Source organism: Podarcis melisellensis (genome assembly GCF_964234715.1).
Source record: "Podarcis melisellensis genome assembly, chromosome: Z".
Taxonomy (NCBI): domain Eukaryota; kingdom Metazoa; phylum Chordata; class Lepidosauria; order Squamata; family Lacertidae; genus Podarcis; species Podarcis melisellensis.
The window spans coordinates 3985905-4002439 of record NC_138547.1 but is presented as its reverse complement, the minus strand read 5'-3'; the positions used below and the strand labels follow the sequence as shown (position 1 = coordinate 4002439).

At 48.3% G+C, this 16535-nt stretch overlaps 1 protein-coding gene and 1 long non-coding RNA gene across 3 annotated transcripts in view; both read left to right on the top strand.

Moving 5' to 3' along the window:
• The window catches only part of LOC309361596, a 150485-nt gene that overhangs the window by 26162 nt on the left and 107788 nt on the right, over positions 1-16535 (top strand). The gene's annotated exons all lie outside the window — the stretch shown is intronic.
• The window catches only part of SH2D3C (SH2 domain containing 3C), a 71230-nt gene continuing 59989 nt past the window's right edge, over positions 5295-16535 (top strand). The window contains exons 1-2 of one of the 2 annotated variants that reach the window (XM_081896342.1): positions 5295-5425; positions 10069-11323. In XM_081896342.1, coding sequence (XP_081752468.1) covers positions 5389-5425; positions 10069-11323 — 1292 coding nt within the window. In that variant the 5' untranslated portion in view covers positions 5295-5388. Of the gene's footprint in view, positions 5426-10068; positions 11324-15220; positions 15677-16535 lie in introns of those variants that run through there. The other variant, XM_081896343.1, reaches the window with a different exon arrangement.

Below are 16535 nucleotides of genomic sequence, written 5' to 3'. Positions count from 1 at the left end.
GTGTGTCTTCTGGCTGAAGGTCAACTAGGTGAGTATCTTGTGCTTGGCTGAGGAGAAAATATGTGTTGTGTTCTGCCTGCAACTCTTTGTACAAAGATTCTTTCAGGTCGCAGTGAGGGGGACCATTCAAGCACCCTGAGCCCGTTAGAGAAAAGGTAGGCTCCAAATGGAATACTACATCAAATATGCAAACTAAATATTCCAAAGAGCTTGTATTGAGCAATGTTGGTTATTCAATCACTTTTTCAGAGGAGCTGCAAACTCGAAAGCCTAATGCAGTCACTCTCCGTGCTTCTACCTGGAGGGACTTCTATCTTGTCCTACCTTGCAGAGGAGCTGAGGGCACTCCAAAAAATGTATTTGTGAAAAATTGTGTTATGTGTTTTTATATTCTTGTATTGTAAAATGAAATAATAATAATAACAATAATAATAATAATAAAAGAATCGATTGTGTACTGTCTGCAACTTCATAACTCTTAAGGGTTTTCTTTTTTCCTGAGAGAACATTCTGTATTCAGAGTGTTTGCTCAGGTTTTGCTTTTCACCTTGTTGCATTGCCCCCCCCCCAAAAAAAGCAAAAGGGGCTGGTGGTTGGCACTTCTGGTTTCCAGGACGGGGTTCAAGTCCCTGCAGTGCCCTTGCTTACTTCCAATGCAACCTCTCTCTCTATCTTTTTATCTATCTCTCCCCCCAAAAAACTAAATCAAGCAAGGTGCTCCCCTGATAAATCACTGGTGTGTGTCTAAGACAAGGTGGATTACATGGATGCTTCTTTTAGGAAGAAACCTAAATATACAAACAAATGGATCCTATTTAGATTATGCAGAATGTGGAAAAGGCCGGGATGAAAGAGAAATGGCATCACGTTCACTCATCAGCAGAAGAACAGCAAATATAAGATGCTCAGGTGTCCTATTTTACAGAAGACAGTTGTCAGTTTTCAGTGCCATCAGAGGATGTGGACAGGTGACAGTTCTCTGTATGAAGATGTCCTCTATTTGAATGGCTGTGCATTCCAGGTCTGGTTGAAAGATACAGAAGGAAGAGCAGGGGCACTGATGTTGCCCATCAACAGATATCACCTTGGCAGCAGACTAAGCACAAACACACAGGCCACAGTCTTCCCCACTACAGTGAGATGTACAGTGGTACCTCGGGTTACATATGCTTCAGGTTACAGACGCTTCAGGTTACAGACTCCGCTAACCCAGAAATAGTACCTCGGGTTAAGAACTTTGCTTCAGGATGAGAACAGAAATTGTGCTCTGGCGGGACGGCAGCAGCAGGAGGCCCCATTAGCTAAAGTGATGCTTCAGGTTAAGATCGGTTTCAGGTTAAGAACGGACCTCCGGAACGAATTAAGTATGCAACCAGAGGTACCACTGTATAATATTCCCATGTAGAATTATAGGGTGAACTAACACTTCAGTCATACTCAAGGTAATATAATATATCCAGCTAAGTCAGGGGTCAGCAAACTTTTTCAGCAGGGGGCTGGTCCACTGTCCCTCAGACCTTGTGGGGGGCCAGACTATATTTTGAAAAAAAAAAAAAATGAATTCCTGTGCCCCACAAATAACCCAGAGATGCATTTTAAATAAAAGGACACATTCTACTCATGTAAAAACATGCTCATTCCTGGACCGTCCACGGGCTGTATTGAGAAGTCGATTGGGCCGGATCCAGCCCCTGGGCCTTAGTTTGCCTACCCACGAGATAAGTCATACATGGGGATATTACTCAAGGTAATATATATCCAGCTAAGTCTTTCAGGGAGGTTTTTTCTGGTTGCATGCTAGTACTTAGCTCAGGCTGGATAGCTTCACTGCTGGCTCTTGTTGCTTCAATGAGTGGTTGATGCACAAAAGCAGTGATTGGTCTTAACTTCATTATCATAGCATTTTCGAATCTCTAATCTCTTGAGCTTGCTAGCACCACTTTCAAATCTTTTACTCATGCTCAGATTAGAATCTAAAAATTAAAAAAATCTTCAACTGGACAAACGTGGTGGGCTTCTATCACTCTTCAGTAGCTGCCATTGCTCACTGACTTCGCTATTCCTTTCTGGAGGGGCAGTGAGACCCCTCTGGCTGTCTCCTGGGGTTTGGAGATGAAAACCGCTTTGGGTTTCTCCTGGAGGGTTGGCACCTGCACATTTTTGGGCTTTCCTCCTCCCAGGACCCTTCTTAAGGCACTGGTAGTGGACAGAGCGGGGGGAGACTCCGTGGTCAGAGCACCAGGCTAGGCTTTTAAACAAAGAATAAAGATTTTATTGACTACCGGTATTTACAAGTAACAGGATTTTAAACACAAAAGGCACTTTAAACCAAACACAGAAAGGAAAACACCACCTGGCACAAATAAAATGAGAAGAAAACACGGTTCCAGTGGCGTATCGTGGGGGGTGCAGGGGGGCCCGGCCGCACCGGGCGCAACATCTGGGGGGGCGCGCTCGCGCTCGCAGCTCTCTGCCCCCTGCTAAAATCCACAGGTTAGGGGGCGCAAATTATTTGCCTTGCCCCGGGTGCTGACAACCCACGCTACGCCACTGCACTGTTCCTCTGTCCCTGAACTGATCCCTATACTTATTTTCCCTTGGGATGAGGTCCAGTTACCAACCTGCAGCCTAGCCTCCTGCCTTCTACAGGTAGTTCTGGATCCCTCCGAGGATCCCTTCCCACTGCTGCCTTCCCTGATCTCCAAGGCCTCTCTCTGCCTGTGGGCAATCTGCAGTGCATGCTGCAGGCACCGACAGGGCTCTGTGCAGCGAGAAACATAGACTTCCTTGCCTGGGAGGGGTGAGGCCAGTGCCAGTCACATGTGCTTGCCTTGCTCTGTTCAAGACAAGGAGGAGGGAAGGAATGGAAGGGACTTGGCAGAGCTTGCTTGCCTGGTCTATCTGCCCCAGCCGGCTCCCCACTCCGGCTCTCCCACTGACCACTACAGACCTGACCCTTGAGCTGGGGAAGGCTGTGCAGCTGGCTGTTGACTCTGGGCCTGCTGGCTCTGGAGTCCTGGAGTTTGCACTCTGAATAGTGGCACCAGGGACTTAAAGGGGCAGGACTTGTCAGTTCAACCCCTGCACAGTCTCATCAGGGCTGGCCTGAAGGCAATTGGAGTAATGGGGCCAAACTGGGCCCTGCAGGCCGCTCCTAAGGGCCCCCTGCACCAGGGCAATCTAGATGGATTTTATTTATATCTCTAAGATTCTGCAGACTTGGGCTGTGAACTGGGGCCCCACAATTATTATTTTTTTAAGTTGGGCCCCAGAGTTCAAATTGGGCCCCACTGGCTGGCTCTGAGTCTTATAGTTGCTGGGCCTGAGTTGCCCTGCCCTTGCGTGAAGTCTTGGGTTTGCAATTTTGGGAGAGGGGAGGCTGCCTGCTGGGGGGCAGGTGGGCTGGGGAGGCCCCCTAGATTTAGAGGCCCTAGGCCTCAGCCTACTTAGCCTATACTTAATCCGGCACTGCTTACAGTCCTTAAAGTTGCAACCCATGCCAGTGGCTCTGGCTGCCTTGTTCCTGAGCAGTCCCTCCCCACACAAGCATCCTCTCTGCCCCCACCCACCTCCACACCTGATCAGATCCAGGAGCATCCAGTCCAGGAAGAGAGGCCAGCTCCTGCCATGATGGAGACTGAGTCTTGACAGCAGTTTGAATCCCCATAGGAGGGGACTTGATGGAGTTACCCTCTTGCCTCAGGGGCAGTTGTGGTTTTGCTCTGCTTCCACAGTTGGAGGCAGCAGCGCTTCTGAATACCAGTTGCTGGAGACCACAAGAGGGAAGAGAGAGGGCACTTGCGCTCAAATCCTTCTTGCTGGTTTCCCACAGGCAATTGTTCAGCCACTGCGAGAACAAGATGCTAGACTAGGTGGACCACTGGCCTGATCCAACAGGCGCTTCTGATGTTATTTGGAAACCTTTGAGAGCTGCTGCCAGTCAGAGTGGACAATATTGAGGTACATGCACCAGCTTTCTGACTTGGCATAAGGCAGTTTCCTTTATAACTCCTGCCATGCAGTTGTCCTCTCACACAGCTGAGCTGATGACAGTTGGAATCATCACAAAGATAAAAGCTATAATCCTGTAATGTTGGGATTCCATTCATGTTTGGGTCTAGTTCCTTTTACATCTACCAGCGTTGAGGGGAAAAAGCAGAAAGGCTGTCACATGAAGGACGGAGCAAGCTTGCTTTCTCCCCCAGAGGGGAGAACTCAAACCAATGGATTCAAATGACAAGAGGGGAGATTCTGACTAAACATTAGGAAGAATTTTCTGACAGTAACAGCTGTTGGGCAGTGGAATGGACTACCTCAGAAGGTGGTGGGCTCTTCTTCATTTTAGGTTTTTAAACAAAGGTTGGATGGCCAACTGTCAGGGATTTGCTAACTGTTATTCCTGCATTGTAGGGGCATGAAACAGATGACCCTCTGGATCTTTTCCAACTCTACAGTGTTGATTCTCCGGCCTGGACTGGCAGCAGCTATACAGGGTATCAGAATGCGGCAGCTAGACTGGTGACTGGGAGCAGCCACCAAGACCATATAACACCGATCCTGAAAGACCTACATTGGCTCCCAGTACATTTCTGAGCACAATTCAAAGTGTTGGTGCTGACCTTTAAAGCCCTAAACGGCCTCGGCCCAGTATATCTGAAGGAGCGTCTCCACCCCCATCCTTCTACACGGACACTGAGGTCCAGCGCCGAGGGACTTCTGGCGGTTCCCTCCCTGTGAGAAGCCATGTTACAGTGAACCAGGCAGAGGGCCTTCTTGGTAGTGGCGCCTGCCCTGTGGAACACCCTCCCACCAGATGTCAAAGAGAACAACAACTACCAGACTTTAAGAAGACATCTGAAGGCAGCCCTATTTAGGGAAGCTTTTAATGCTTGATGCATTACTGTATTTTAATATTTTGTTGGAAGCCGCCCAGAGTGGCTGGGTAAGCCCAGCCAGATGGGTGGGGTATAAATTATTATTATTATTATTATTATTATTATTATTATTATTATTATTATTACCATCATCATCATCAGGGTCTCTGCAACCCTGCCTGGAGATGCTGAGGACTGAGTCTGAGATCTTTGCATGTGAAACAAATGCTTTTGAAAGTCACAAGTGCATGGTTTTGTTCTGTGCAGCTGAAAAAAAAGGAGGTGAGGAAAAGATGCTGAATAGGCCCCTCTGTGTGTGTGTTTCTGTGTGTCTGTGTAGGCGGGTGTTGTGCAATGACAGAGGAAATGTGAGCAAAATAGAAAGCAAGAGAAGTAGGGGAGGGTGTGGGAAAGGAAGGGAGGCTCAGTGCGGAAGGGAAAGCTTGATGAGCGTTTACAACTTTTTGCACACTTCTCCTTCTAACAGAACCCTGCCAGAAGAAGAACCTGAAAGATGGCTGAAAGCCAGAAGAAAGGAGGAGGCTTTAAAAGTAAGTAGCCGGCAGAGCAGCACAGATCTGGACTCTGATGCGTGCTTAAATCTGACTGCCTTGGAGGCTGAGCCTGCAAAAGACATCAGGAAAGAGGGGTTGTGCAGGAGGTGTGTAGGGGTCGCTTCTCCCCAAACCTGTATGGTGGCTAAGTTGCCAATTTCCCCCCACCCACTAATAGGGCTCCTGTGCTTTTGAAAACCAGTGCGTGGCATATGGAAATCAACAAGAGAAGTTTTCACGCATCCTGGAAACACTTGCTGCACCTGTTGCATTTTCACCTGTTTAAAGGCACAGGACTCCTGAAAAGCGGCTCTGAAACAAGAAAAGGCTGCATGAACGTAGGAATCTGCTTTATACAGAGCCTGACCACTGGTCCATCTAGTTCAGCCTTGCCTACACCATGAGTGTCCCGTGTGGCACCCTCTAAATTCTGCTGCTTATGGCTCCCATCATCCCTTTCCTACTGGGGGTGATAAGGTCTGGAGTCCAGGAACATTTGGGCAGCACCTGGTCTACACTGACTAGCAGAGGCTCTCCAGGTTTTCAGATGAGGCTCAGGGACTGAACCTTGCAATTTCTGCTGGCAACACAGGTGCTCTGTCACTGAGTTGCACTCATTAAGGTTCCAGTCCTCATCAGGGCTGATGTAAATATGAACAAAGGAAGGCTGCTTTATACCAAATCAAACCAGAGCCAGTCTAGTAGACTAGTGTTGTCTTCCGTGACTGGCAGTGGCTGCCCAGGGTTTTAGACAGAGAAGGAGATTTATCGGCTCCACCAGAAAATGCTGGAGATTGAACGGGGGACCTTTTGCATGCAACACCTTTGCTCTGCTGCTGAGCTGCAGTCCTTCTGTGAGAGGCGAGCCCATACTGTTTTGGGGCTATTGCAAATGTAACTTGAGCAAACTCATTGTATTTGACATGAGCAGGTGTCAGCTGCTAGCTCAAGAGACGATGCACAGGGGTCTGATGCCTTCATCTAGGAAGTGGGTAGATAATATATGAGCTGTCGCTTGTTTTCTTAGTGGTCTAGATGCACCGCCACACACAGCTGACAGTCTCCACATTACGTCCGGTGGGGCGGGGCGGACAATGCATCCATGTCACTCTTAGACAGCAGCGCACGCTACAGCTCAGATATTATCTACCCATGCCCTGGATGAAGGCATCTCAGTCCACTGGACCTCATTGAGACAAAACTCCACAGCAGGTTCCTGTGTGCTGTATGCTACTTTCAGTGCCTTTCATTTTTTTTGGAGTGGGATCTACTTTGTGTGATCTACTTTTTGGAGTTAAAGTTTTTTTAACTCCATCAGAACAAACAGCAGATATAGTGCTGTGCAGATTTTGCAATAAACAGACAACAAATCCCTAAAGCTTCTTTGCCCAGGCAACCCACATTCTTCAACTAATAAAAGCAGACCCTCCAAGTGCCCCTATTTTCCCGGGACAGTCCTGGGTTTACAGAAGCCATCCCAGGTTCTGGTTTGACCCAGGATGTCCCGCTTTTCCTTAGGACACCCCTATTTTCATTGGAGAAATGTTGGGCCGTATGGAATAGTGCAACCCCCAAACCAAATAAATAAGTAACTATACAACCTTTATAAGACATCTGATGGCAGTCCTGTGTAGGGATTTGTTTTTCATGTTTAATGGGTGTCATATAAATGATAAAATTATTATAATGGAATAGGATGCTGCTATTTTCATTGGAGAAATGTTAGAGGACATTTAAATGTTGGCATGTACTGTGCCGGCAAGGGCAGAATTATGTACATCTGCACACGACGTAGGAGCAAAGAAGCATGTTGCAGCCCAGCCTCAGCCTTCAAAAATTGACCCACCTCCTCTCCCTTTCAATTTTTACCAGGGCAATTTGCCCTGCTCTTTCAAGGCTGTCTTGAGCGTCTTGTGGACTAGAAACTAAATAATGGGGCTAATCAGAAGCTTTAAAGACACTGAATTGTGGTCCCAAGGGCACCAGTTTCTGCAGAAATGCTGATCCCCTTAGCACAGATTGCACCCAGCAGCTGGTAGGAGGTGGAAGATGTTAACATGCAATTACCAGAATAGCTAGCATGGAAAGAGACAGGGGTGCAGTTAATGGTTTATGGGGAAGGATGGGAGTCCCTTTTTAGAAGACAGTATGCATCTCTTCATGGCCTGCTGCACCTGGGGGGCTCCTCCTGCTCCTCCTGCTGACCTCCCCCCAAAGACCTGCCCTGAGGCACAGCAGCTGCACTCGATGCCTCTGAACATCACTGTGGAGATCGAAGGAGTCACTCCTCATGACTATATCGGCATGTAATCAGTTGTTCTCTGCAGCTGGGCCAAGAACCACACTTTTCCTTCGCAGCTGTTTGTGTTTTGCTGTGAGAAGAGGGAGGGCAGTGACAGCAGGTGTCCCTTTGCATAGATTTCTGAGGCTGGTTGGCCTGGAAATTTCTTCCCAGCCTTCCCTGAGGGATTGTTTATGCCTGTATCTCCACCCGACACAAACCAGTTTAACAGCCCCCCCCCCCCGCTCTCTCATCTCTTGCCAGTTTGGTCTCCCTTCTTAGACTTCTTGACTCTGGTATCTCTCTTGCCAGTGTGGCAGGCCCAGCTGAGTTCAGGGTGGAATGAAGCACTTCATGCCAGCAAGGGAATCACATTTATTTTACCGTTTCTGTACAAACAACCCCAAAACCCACATCCCCATATGTAGAAAACCAGCACGGGAATGAACAGTGTGTTTAATTATTTACTTGCAGGGAGGCTTTTGAAATGCAGGGAATCAGTGGCAGAGTGACCCTCCTGTGGCGCAATTGTTCAGTGTGCCTGGCTGTGCCTGGCTGCTGGTTCAGCCCACCCAGGGACGGCATTGGGCAGGATTCTTGCATTACAGGGGGTTGAAATAGATGACCCTCAGGGTCCCTTCCAACTCTATCATTCTATGATTCCCTTCCTGCAGTCAGAAACAACACAAGTCATTCTACCGCTTTAGGATTCTAATTCACTAGGAGGAATGAACAGACTGTCCCTGGTAAATAGGGAGAGTTAGTATATGAAATTGTGTTGTGGTCTTGTATATTCCTAAACAATGGTTTATTACATTTCATATCCTACCTTTCTTCCCAAGAGCTCAACGTGGCGTGTAAACTTCTCCCACCTTTCCCCATGTTTCATTCGTTCTGCCCAGACACTGCGGTCCAGCTCTGAGGGCCTTCTGGCGGTTCCCTCGCTGTGAGAAGCGAAGTTACAGGAAACCAGGCAGAGGGCCTTCTTGGTAGTGGCACCCGCCCTGTGGAACACCCTCCCACCAGATGTCAGAGAGAAAAACAACTATCAGACCTTTAGAAGACATCTGAAGGCAGCCCTGTTTAGGGAAGCTTTTAATGTTCATTAGGTTATTGTATTTTAGTCTTCTGTTGGAAGCCGCCCAGAGTGGCTGGGAAAACCCAGCCAGATGGGCGGGGTATAAATAATAAATTATAATTATAATCCTCTCAACAACCCTGTGATGTAAGTTAGGCTGAACGATAACAACTGGTCCTAGTTCACCCAATATTCCACACTGCGTTAAAACAATACAAGTGTTAGTATTTTTTTTATTAAAATATTAACCAATGTTATGGGGAGGATCCTACTGGTCTCAAGAGCAGATGTGCTGAAATCAATGGCCATGGCTAACTTAATTGATTTTGGTAGGCCTACTCTGAGTGGGCTTACTTGGATACAACTGAGAGCGGTGGGGCCTGTTTCACTGCTTGAGGCGAAACAGGAAGTCCCAGCCACTGCCACCACCCTGTGCCCTGCTGGGTGGCACCAAATTCAGGCAAGATTGCACCCAAATCTCACCCAGAATAGGAGCCAGTGGCAGTGGTGCTTCCCTGCCAGTGATGGCGGTGGTGGGGAAGGCCACAGGAATGCCACCTGGGGGCATGGGCATAGCCAGGAGGGCAACTGCCTTCCTAAATCAAGGAAATAAATAAAAATACTTATTTCGGTAAAAAATAATTCAGTTCTGCCCAACTAACATAAAGCCTGCTCCCCTAACATCCCCTAATCCTGGCTATGCCGTGTCTGGGAGGCTGCCTCACCCTGCCCAATGGCTGGGCCACCTCCGCCCTTTCCTTAAACCCTGGGGAACTGCTGACAGTCAGTGTAGGCAATACTGACCTAGACAAACCTCAATGCTCTGATTCAGTATAAGGCCATTTCCTAGGTCATTCGCTTCCTACGTTGCTATGACATGGACCCTGGTCTCCCAGGTTCTAATTGGTCCAAGGTGACCTAGGAAACTTTGAATGTGAGTCTTCCAAACCTCAATCCTAGTCTGATATTCTCATTGGCACTAACTAATACAGTGGTGCCTCAGGTTACATACGCTTCAGGTTACAGACTCCGCTAACCCAGTAATAGTGCTTCAGGTTAAGAACTTTGCTTCAGGATGAGAACAGAAATCGGGCTCCGGCAGCATGGCAGCAGTGGGAGGCCCCATTAGCTAAAATGGTGCTTCAGGTTAAGAACAGTTTCAGGTTAAGAACGGACCTCCGGAACGAATTAAGTACTTAACCCGAGGTACCACTATACAGAATCTTATGGAATGTGCCCTCTCAAAACCACCAACCGTCTCTTTGTTTTGCTTTCTCCCAGAATTATTTAGGTTTAAAGGATTTGGGAGCTTGAGTAGCATTCCACGGACGTTCACCTTGCGGCGTGTCTCTGTTGCTCCCAGCACTCCACAGGCCCCTGGAGGGGGTCTCCTGTCCTCAAATGGCTTCTTGGCAACCACCATTGAAAGCACGCAGGATGACTTGAATACTGTTCCCAAAAGTCCGTCCCCATACGCTCGGTCATGCGACATGTACAGCCACATGGGGACTATGCCAAGGGGCAGCTCCAGGAAGTCGAAGGCTAAGGCCAAAGACAAAGGCACGCCCAAGGAGAAGGATCAAGATGCAGGGTCACACATTGGCCTGGCACCTGTTCCCCACAAAAACTCTCCTTTCGTAGCTAAGGAAGCAAAGCAGAAGCAAAAATTGCCTCCACCCAAAGCCGACCACAGTCAGGCCCACACCCAATATGTGAGGCTCACCACCATGGTCAACTCCTCAAACTCTTTTCCAGAGCACAGGCAAGCTTCTGCTGCAGGACCCCCAAAGGAAACAGTGAGGAGAAAGGAGGACTTTCTTCAGGTGCCTGGGAAGTCCTCCTCCAAGAGAGCGCAGGACGACTTGAATCCTGCACCCAAAAGCCCATCGCCACATGCCCGCTCATGCGATATGTCCAGCCACGTGGGGACCATTCCACGAAGCAGTTCTGGAAAGTTGAGAGAAAAGGCCAAAGGCAAAGGGGCCCCTCAGGAGGCTGAGCCAACCACCACCCCAGAGCCCAGCTTGATAGCTGTGGCACTTTCTCCCATAAATGATGCTCCTATGATAGCTGTGGACACAGAGCAGAAAGCAAAAATGCCCCCATCTGAACCCAAACACAGCCAGGCCCGCTCCCAAACCATGAGGCAGGCTGTCGCGGTCAACACCTCAGACTCTCTTCCGGAGCCCAGGCAGACTCCTGAGGGACCCAAAGAGAAGACGAAGAGGAACAAGCAGGACTCTCCCCATGTGCCCAGGAAGCTCAGCTCTGAAACTGTGCGGGACGACTTGAATATTGTGCCAAAAAGCCCATCCCCGTATGCCTGCTCAGGCAATATGTACAGCCACATGGGGACCTTGCCAAGAGCCAACTCTGGGTGGTCAAGGAGGCAGCCCAAAGAGGAATCAGTGAGGTGTGAGCAGGATTCTGTTCAGGTCCCTCCAAAAGCTGCCAATATGGAAGCTCCCAAAGAACCTATCGTGTCTGGAGGGCGAGCGCCTGGAGAGGAAGCCCTTCAAGAACACTTAGACAAGAGGTAAGACAAGAGAAATAATCTGTGGCTGAAGAACTGCATTCAAGGAACAGTGTTGGTGTGAACGCTGCAGCATTCAGGTTGTATTTCTCTTGGATAAGGGCTGCCAAAGTGGCTCCTTCCAGATGTGACTGGCTTCTGCTCTCATCAGCCCCAGCCAGCCTGGCCAGTAACAGGATTGTGGGAGTTGTAGCCCAAAAACACCTAGGGGCACTACATTGGCTAGCCCTGTTGTGGGGCGAAACAGAGGCAGGTAACCTCCAAAGGCAGAAAGTGCTGTTTGAAAGCTCATCATACACTCAGATAATAGGGAAGGGGCCTAGATTTTGAAGATCTTTTTCCTGGCTTTTGAAGTGGGCACTGTTACAATATCAGGATGCAGTAGATTAGATCTTAGCGTGTGTGTCCACAATGGCACACCTTCTTTGCATGCTCTGTTTTTGAATGCTGTAGTTCAGTTCTTGTGAGTCTGTGGTGCATTCAGTTCACTCCTTTGCTGTTCTCAGGGACAGAATATTACTTAAGATGGGAGCTGCCATGTTTGTTGTTACAATTTTTGTCCTGTACAGTGGTACCTCTGGTTGCAAACAGGATCCGTTCCAGAGGCCCGTTCACAACATGAAAGCAACGCAACCTGCAGCAGTGCGTCTGCACACGCGCGGGTTGCGATTCGCTGCTTCTGCACATGCACGTCATGGCATTTGGCATGTCTGCACATGTGCGAGCGGCGAAACCCGGAAGTAACCCTTTCTGGTACTTCCGGGTCACCATGGGATGCAACCTGAAAAAACATAAAATGAAGCAAACGTAACATGAGGTATGACTGCACATGTTTAAAGCATGGGGTGGCAGTAATTTTTTCTTCTCAAAAGTGGGCACAGGTGAGGAAAGCTGAACCTCTTCCCCACCTTCCTTCCCTTCCCATCCATCACCTCAGACGTTTTCCTTTCAGGCCAGCTCTGATATTGGAAAACTGCCTCAGGGGTCGGGAGGGGATTGGGGAGGAGACACCCAAACCTCTTTTATTATAAAAACCCAGGGAATGGGTCCCCTGCCCATACATGCACATTTGTCACTGGTGGAGAAGCGGCACAGTGGCACCAATTTTCGGCAATATCTCACCGAAATTGCAATAAATCCTGAGCACTCTGAAATATTTCAACCAATAATGGAGCCACTTCTGCACCGGTGTTGGTGCAGGTGGGGGGGCACCGCCCTGGGGGTTTCAGCTGCCTGTGGCAGCCCCCTCAATCCGTTTAATGGCTTAGCTTGCTCTGGAACTAAGTGGCATAAACTGGAAGTAGAATATAAAACTGGGGGAAAGGTACTGATTAGGAGCCAATCACTCCAGATACCAATGGCATATATTTGAATTGGGTGGTATAGACAGGGCAATCTTAAGCATATCCTGCGCCGTGGTGCTCTCTTCCTGCGGAGGCTTGGGAAGGAAGTTGCACACTCGCAAGCCATATAGTTGGCAGGGCGCAGCTGGCGGGTGTGCAGGGAAAGGGGAGACTGCTGGCAAAGCCGCACAGCTCCCCCACTCGCTGGGGCGCCCTTGAGAGGCCGGTGCCCTGGCGCAACGAACCACTAACCCCAAGGGGAAGACGGCTCTGGGTGTAGATGAATATGCTCATAAAAGATGGGTAAGAACATAGCTCAGTAGCAGAGAACATGCTTTGCCTGCAAAAGTTGTCAGGTTCAATCCCTGACGCAGGGCTGGCAGAAGCCCCAGCTGAAACCCCAGATTACTGCTAGCAATCAGGGTTGACAGTGCTAAGCTGGGCAGACCAATGCTGTGACTTGGTATACTTGACTTGGTCCCTACAGGGTGGAAACAGGGCTGGCTTTTCTTTTTTTCAAACTGCCCTTCATCAAAACAGATTCTGTGGTGGTGTGTAAAACAACAGAGATAATGTTTTTGGTAGTGTGTAGAATGTGGATTTCTTATCATTCATGTCCAGATGTCAGATTATGAGACAAATATGGACCGTGCATCCTGAAGCCAGAGTTGTGAGTGCTGCGGTAATACTTATCATGAGCCGGGAATCACAAATGTTGTTCACTGCAGATTCAGGGGCCAAGCTTATTCCGTGTGATTTCTGGAGGGTTCTTATTTTCTACATAACTGACTGTAAGAGGCAGGCGTGTGACAATGGTGTGTCCGGACTCCTTTGTGGTATGTGCTTTGTGTGTATTCATTTTGCACAAGGTTTTTTGCAGAGGTCACACGATGTCTGCTCCTCATCAAGCATTCAGTTCTCTATGCTCTAGTAACTTTCAGATTGGATTGTTGCAGTGCACTCTGCATGGGGACAACTCAGAAACTTCAACTGGATTAAAATGCAGTGGCTAGATCAGGGGTCCCCAAACTAAGGTCCGCGGGCCAGATAAGGCCCAAGGGACTCATTTAACTGGCCCACGGCAACCCTCGCCACCCGCTGCCCCCACCCTCTCTTACTGGCACTGCGCTGCGTGGCTGCCCACTTCCAGGTTGGAGGAGCACCAGAAATAGCTTGTGCACATGCGCAAGCGTTATTTGTGCATGCGCAGGTGTTATTTCCGGTGCACATCCGGGTTGGAGGAGGCCCAGCACATGCACACAAGCTATTTCCGGTGCTCCTCCAACCTGGAAGTGCGCTGGAAATAGCGTGTGTGCACGCGTATGGGCACGCGCTTCCCCGCCCTCCACGCAATTGGCGCTGGAGACACCGGCCCGAGGCACGGTAAGTTTGCTGACCTCTGGGCTAGATTATTGGCTTGAGTTGCCTTTAGAACCCGTAGAACCCTGTTATGAAACAGCGGCATTGACTACCAATTGAGTTCCATGCCCAATTTAAGGTGCTCCTGTTAGTGCTTAAAGCCATAAATGACTAAGGCCCCAAATACCTGAAATACTGCCTCCTTCCCTGCAGTTTCTCCCAGGTTTTAAGATCAACAGAGGGAACCCTCTTGGTAGGTCCACCTCCCTTGGAAGTCTAGGGTTAGATGGAATTCCCGGTGTGAGAGATGTGTCTGTCTTCTTCTCAATACAGCTTCCCGTGAATACTGAACACGCACCTCTTTACCCTGGTGTTTGGATCTGAGAGGTGCGTTTTCAGGGACTGCCCTATTCCTGTAATTGTAATTATGTTTTAATTGTTTTTAATTTTTAATTTTAAGTTGTTGTAACCTTCCCTGGGACCAGCAGGTGAAGAGAGGTAATAAATTTGATGAGGAGGAAGATTATGGTAATTTTTCCTGATTTGTTTGCATGAATGTTTGTATGCCTCCCCACCAATCAATTATTATCCAGCATTTTGAATTCATTTCCCCACCCCATTCATAACCAGAAAAAGTTTTGGTTTTTTGTGTTTTTTTATAAAAAGATTGATTTATCATGGATAGGGTAGTCAGGGGATATTGACAGAAAGAGAAGTGGGCATTGTTGGTGTTTGCTTATTTGTCCCATGTCTGGAAGGAACGTAGTCCAGTGAACATGATCCATGGTCACTGTTTTCTGTCATCATAATGATATGCCCGTTAATTGCTCCCCTATGTGCATTATGTTTCCTTTGCAGTGAAATGAATACTGTGGAATAATGTAGTTATAACATAGTTAATTATGCAATCAGTTACATAAAATTTCACCATAGTGAACAGAGGGACGAATAACATAGTTTTTTGTTGTTGTCAGAAGCCAAATTGCAGCAGAAACAGAAACAATGTGCAGCAAATATGAATGGAAATTTATGCCTTCTTGCATCCCTAGTTATGCCAGAGTGCTTTGATATATTTGATATATTTTAATTGCACAAGCTTAAATTTAACTGTGCAAAGTTTGTGTGTGCGTGTGTGTGTGTTTAAAAGGGGTAGGAAGGGGCAGGAGATGCAGGGAGCCCTGCTCACCCCCTAACAACACCCATTACTTTTTAATACACTCCTGTCCTGCAGCAAACTATCATAACATGCCCCTTCCTAACAGCTCTCTCAGATATACATACAGAGAGACAGACAGTTTGAGGTTTGTTTTCTCAGGCGGTTCATGTTATGGAAAAGCCTCCACGCAGGCAGCAGATGCCAGAAGTGTGCTAATGAAGAGGAATTTCTCTCAGTTCTCAGGCCTCTGCTTGGCACTGCATTCCAGGGAGGGAGGGAGGAAGGAAGGACATGGGCTTTGGGGAGGAGAGACAGAGACCAAGAGGGAGGGACTCCTGTTCACACTTCCACAAGTTCACTGCCGGCAGAGCGAGAGAGACCGGAGCGGCTGAGAAACCTGCGCGGTCAAGGCAGTGAGGGAGAAAAGCATATTTTCCTCTCGAGGTTCAACAGCACAGGACAGACGATGACAGAGGTGGGCAGGCGATATCACACCAGGTAAGCAAGACCAGCCATCCTGAGAAGGAAGAGGGAGTTGGTCAGACTTGGAATATAGGAACAGAAGAAGCTGCCTTATGGACCTCTTTCACTTGTCATTGTCCACACGGACCGGCAAAATCCCTCCAGCATTTCTAGCGGAAAAGGGCCTTTCCTAGTCCTACCCAGAGATGCTGGGGATTCAAGGCATATTGGGCATGTAAAGCATGTGGTCTGGCTGCCACCGAGCTACGTAGCACCCCCACTTAGTGACATAGGCAACTGCGTTCCTGTTTGCCCTGCATCCAGTGCGCTCCCATGACTGGCTCAAGAAGATGTATATATACAATGTTAGTTGCAGCCCATATCTATCCTGTTTTCGTTGTTTTTTTAAAATGAATTTTGATGCATTTCCCCACAATTCAGTTTCACTCTGAACTGGACAAAAAAAAAACCTAGTTGTGTTTAAAGCCAGGGATATAACCCAAGACAGACCACTGTCCCACCTAGCTCAATATCGTCTTCTGTTCTACAACAGCTCTCTAAAGTTTCCAAGAGGGGTCTCTTCTACAGAGGCCACAGACTGAACTTGCAAAGTATGTCGGCTGCTGTACCGGTGAGCTTCCGCCTGTCCCCATTTATACAGACTGCCTCCGCTTTTCAGCTGTATCAGGAAGGACAATAAAGTTTTCTGGCATATTCGAGACTGATCTGTGGTGGCGTAAACATTACCAGGCAAAAGTCTATTTTGTCAGAGGCGTTTGTAGAATATTAATGCCCACACTTAACTTTGCTCTCGGGGTAGAAAAGTGGCAATGGTTGAGAAAAAGAGGAATTTGGTGTAGGTATACTTCTCAATCTGAAGGTCAAAGGTCTTGGT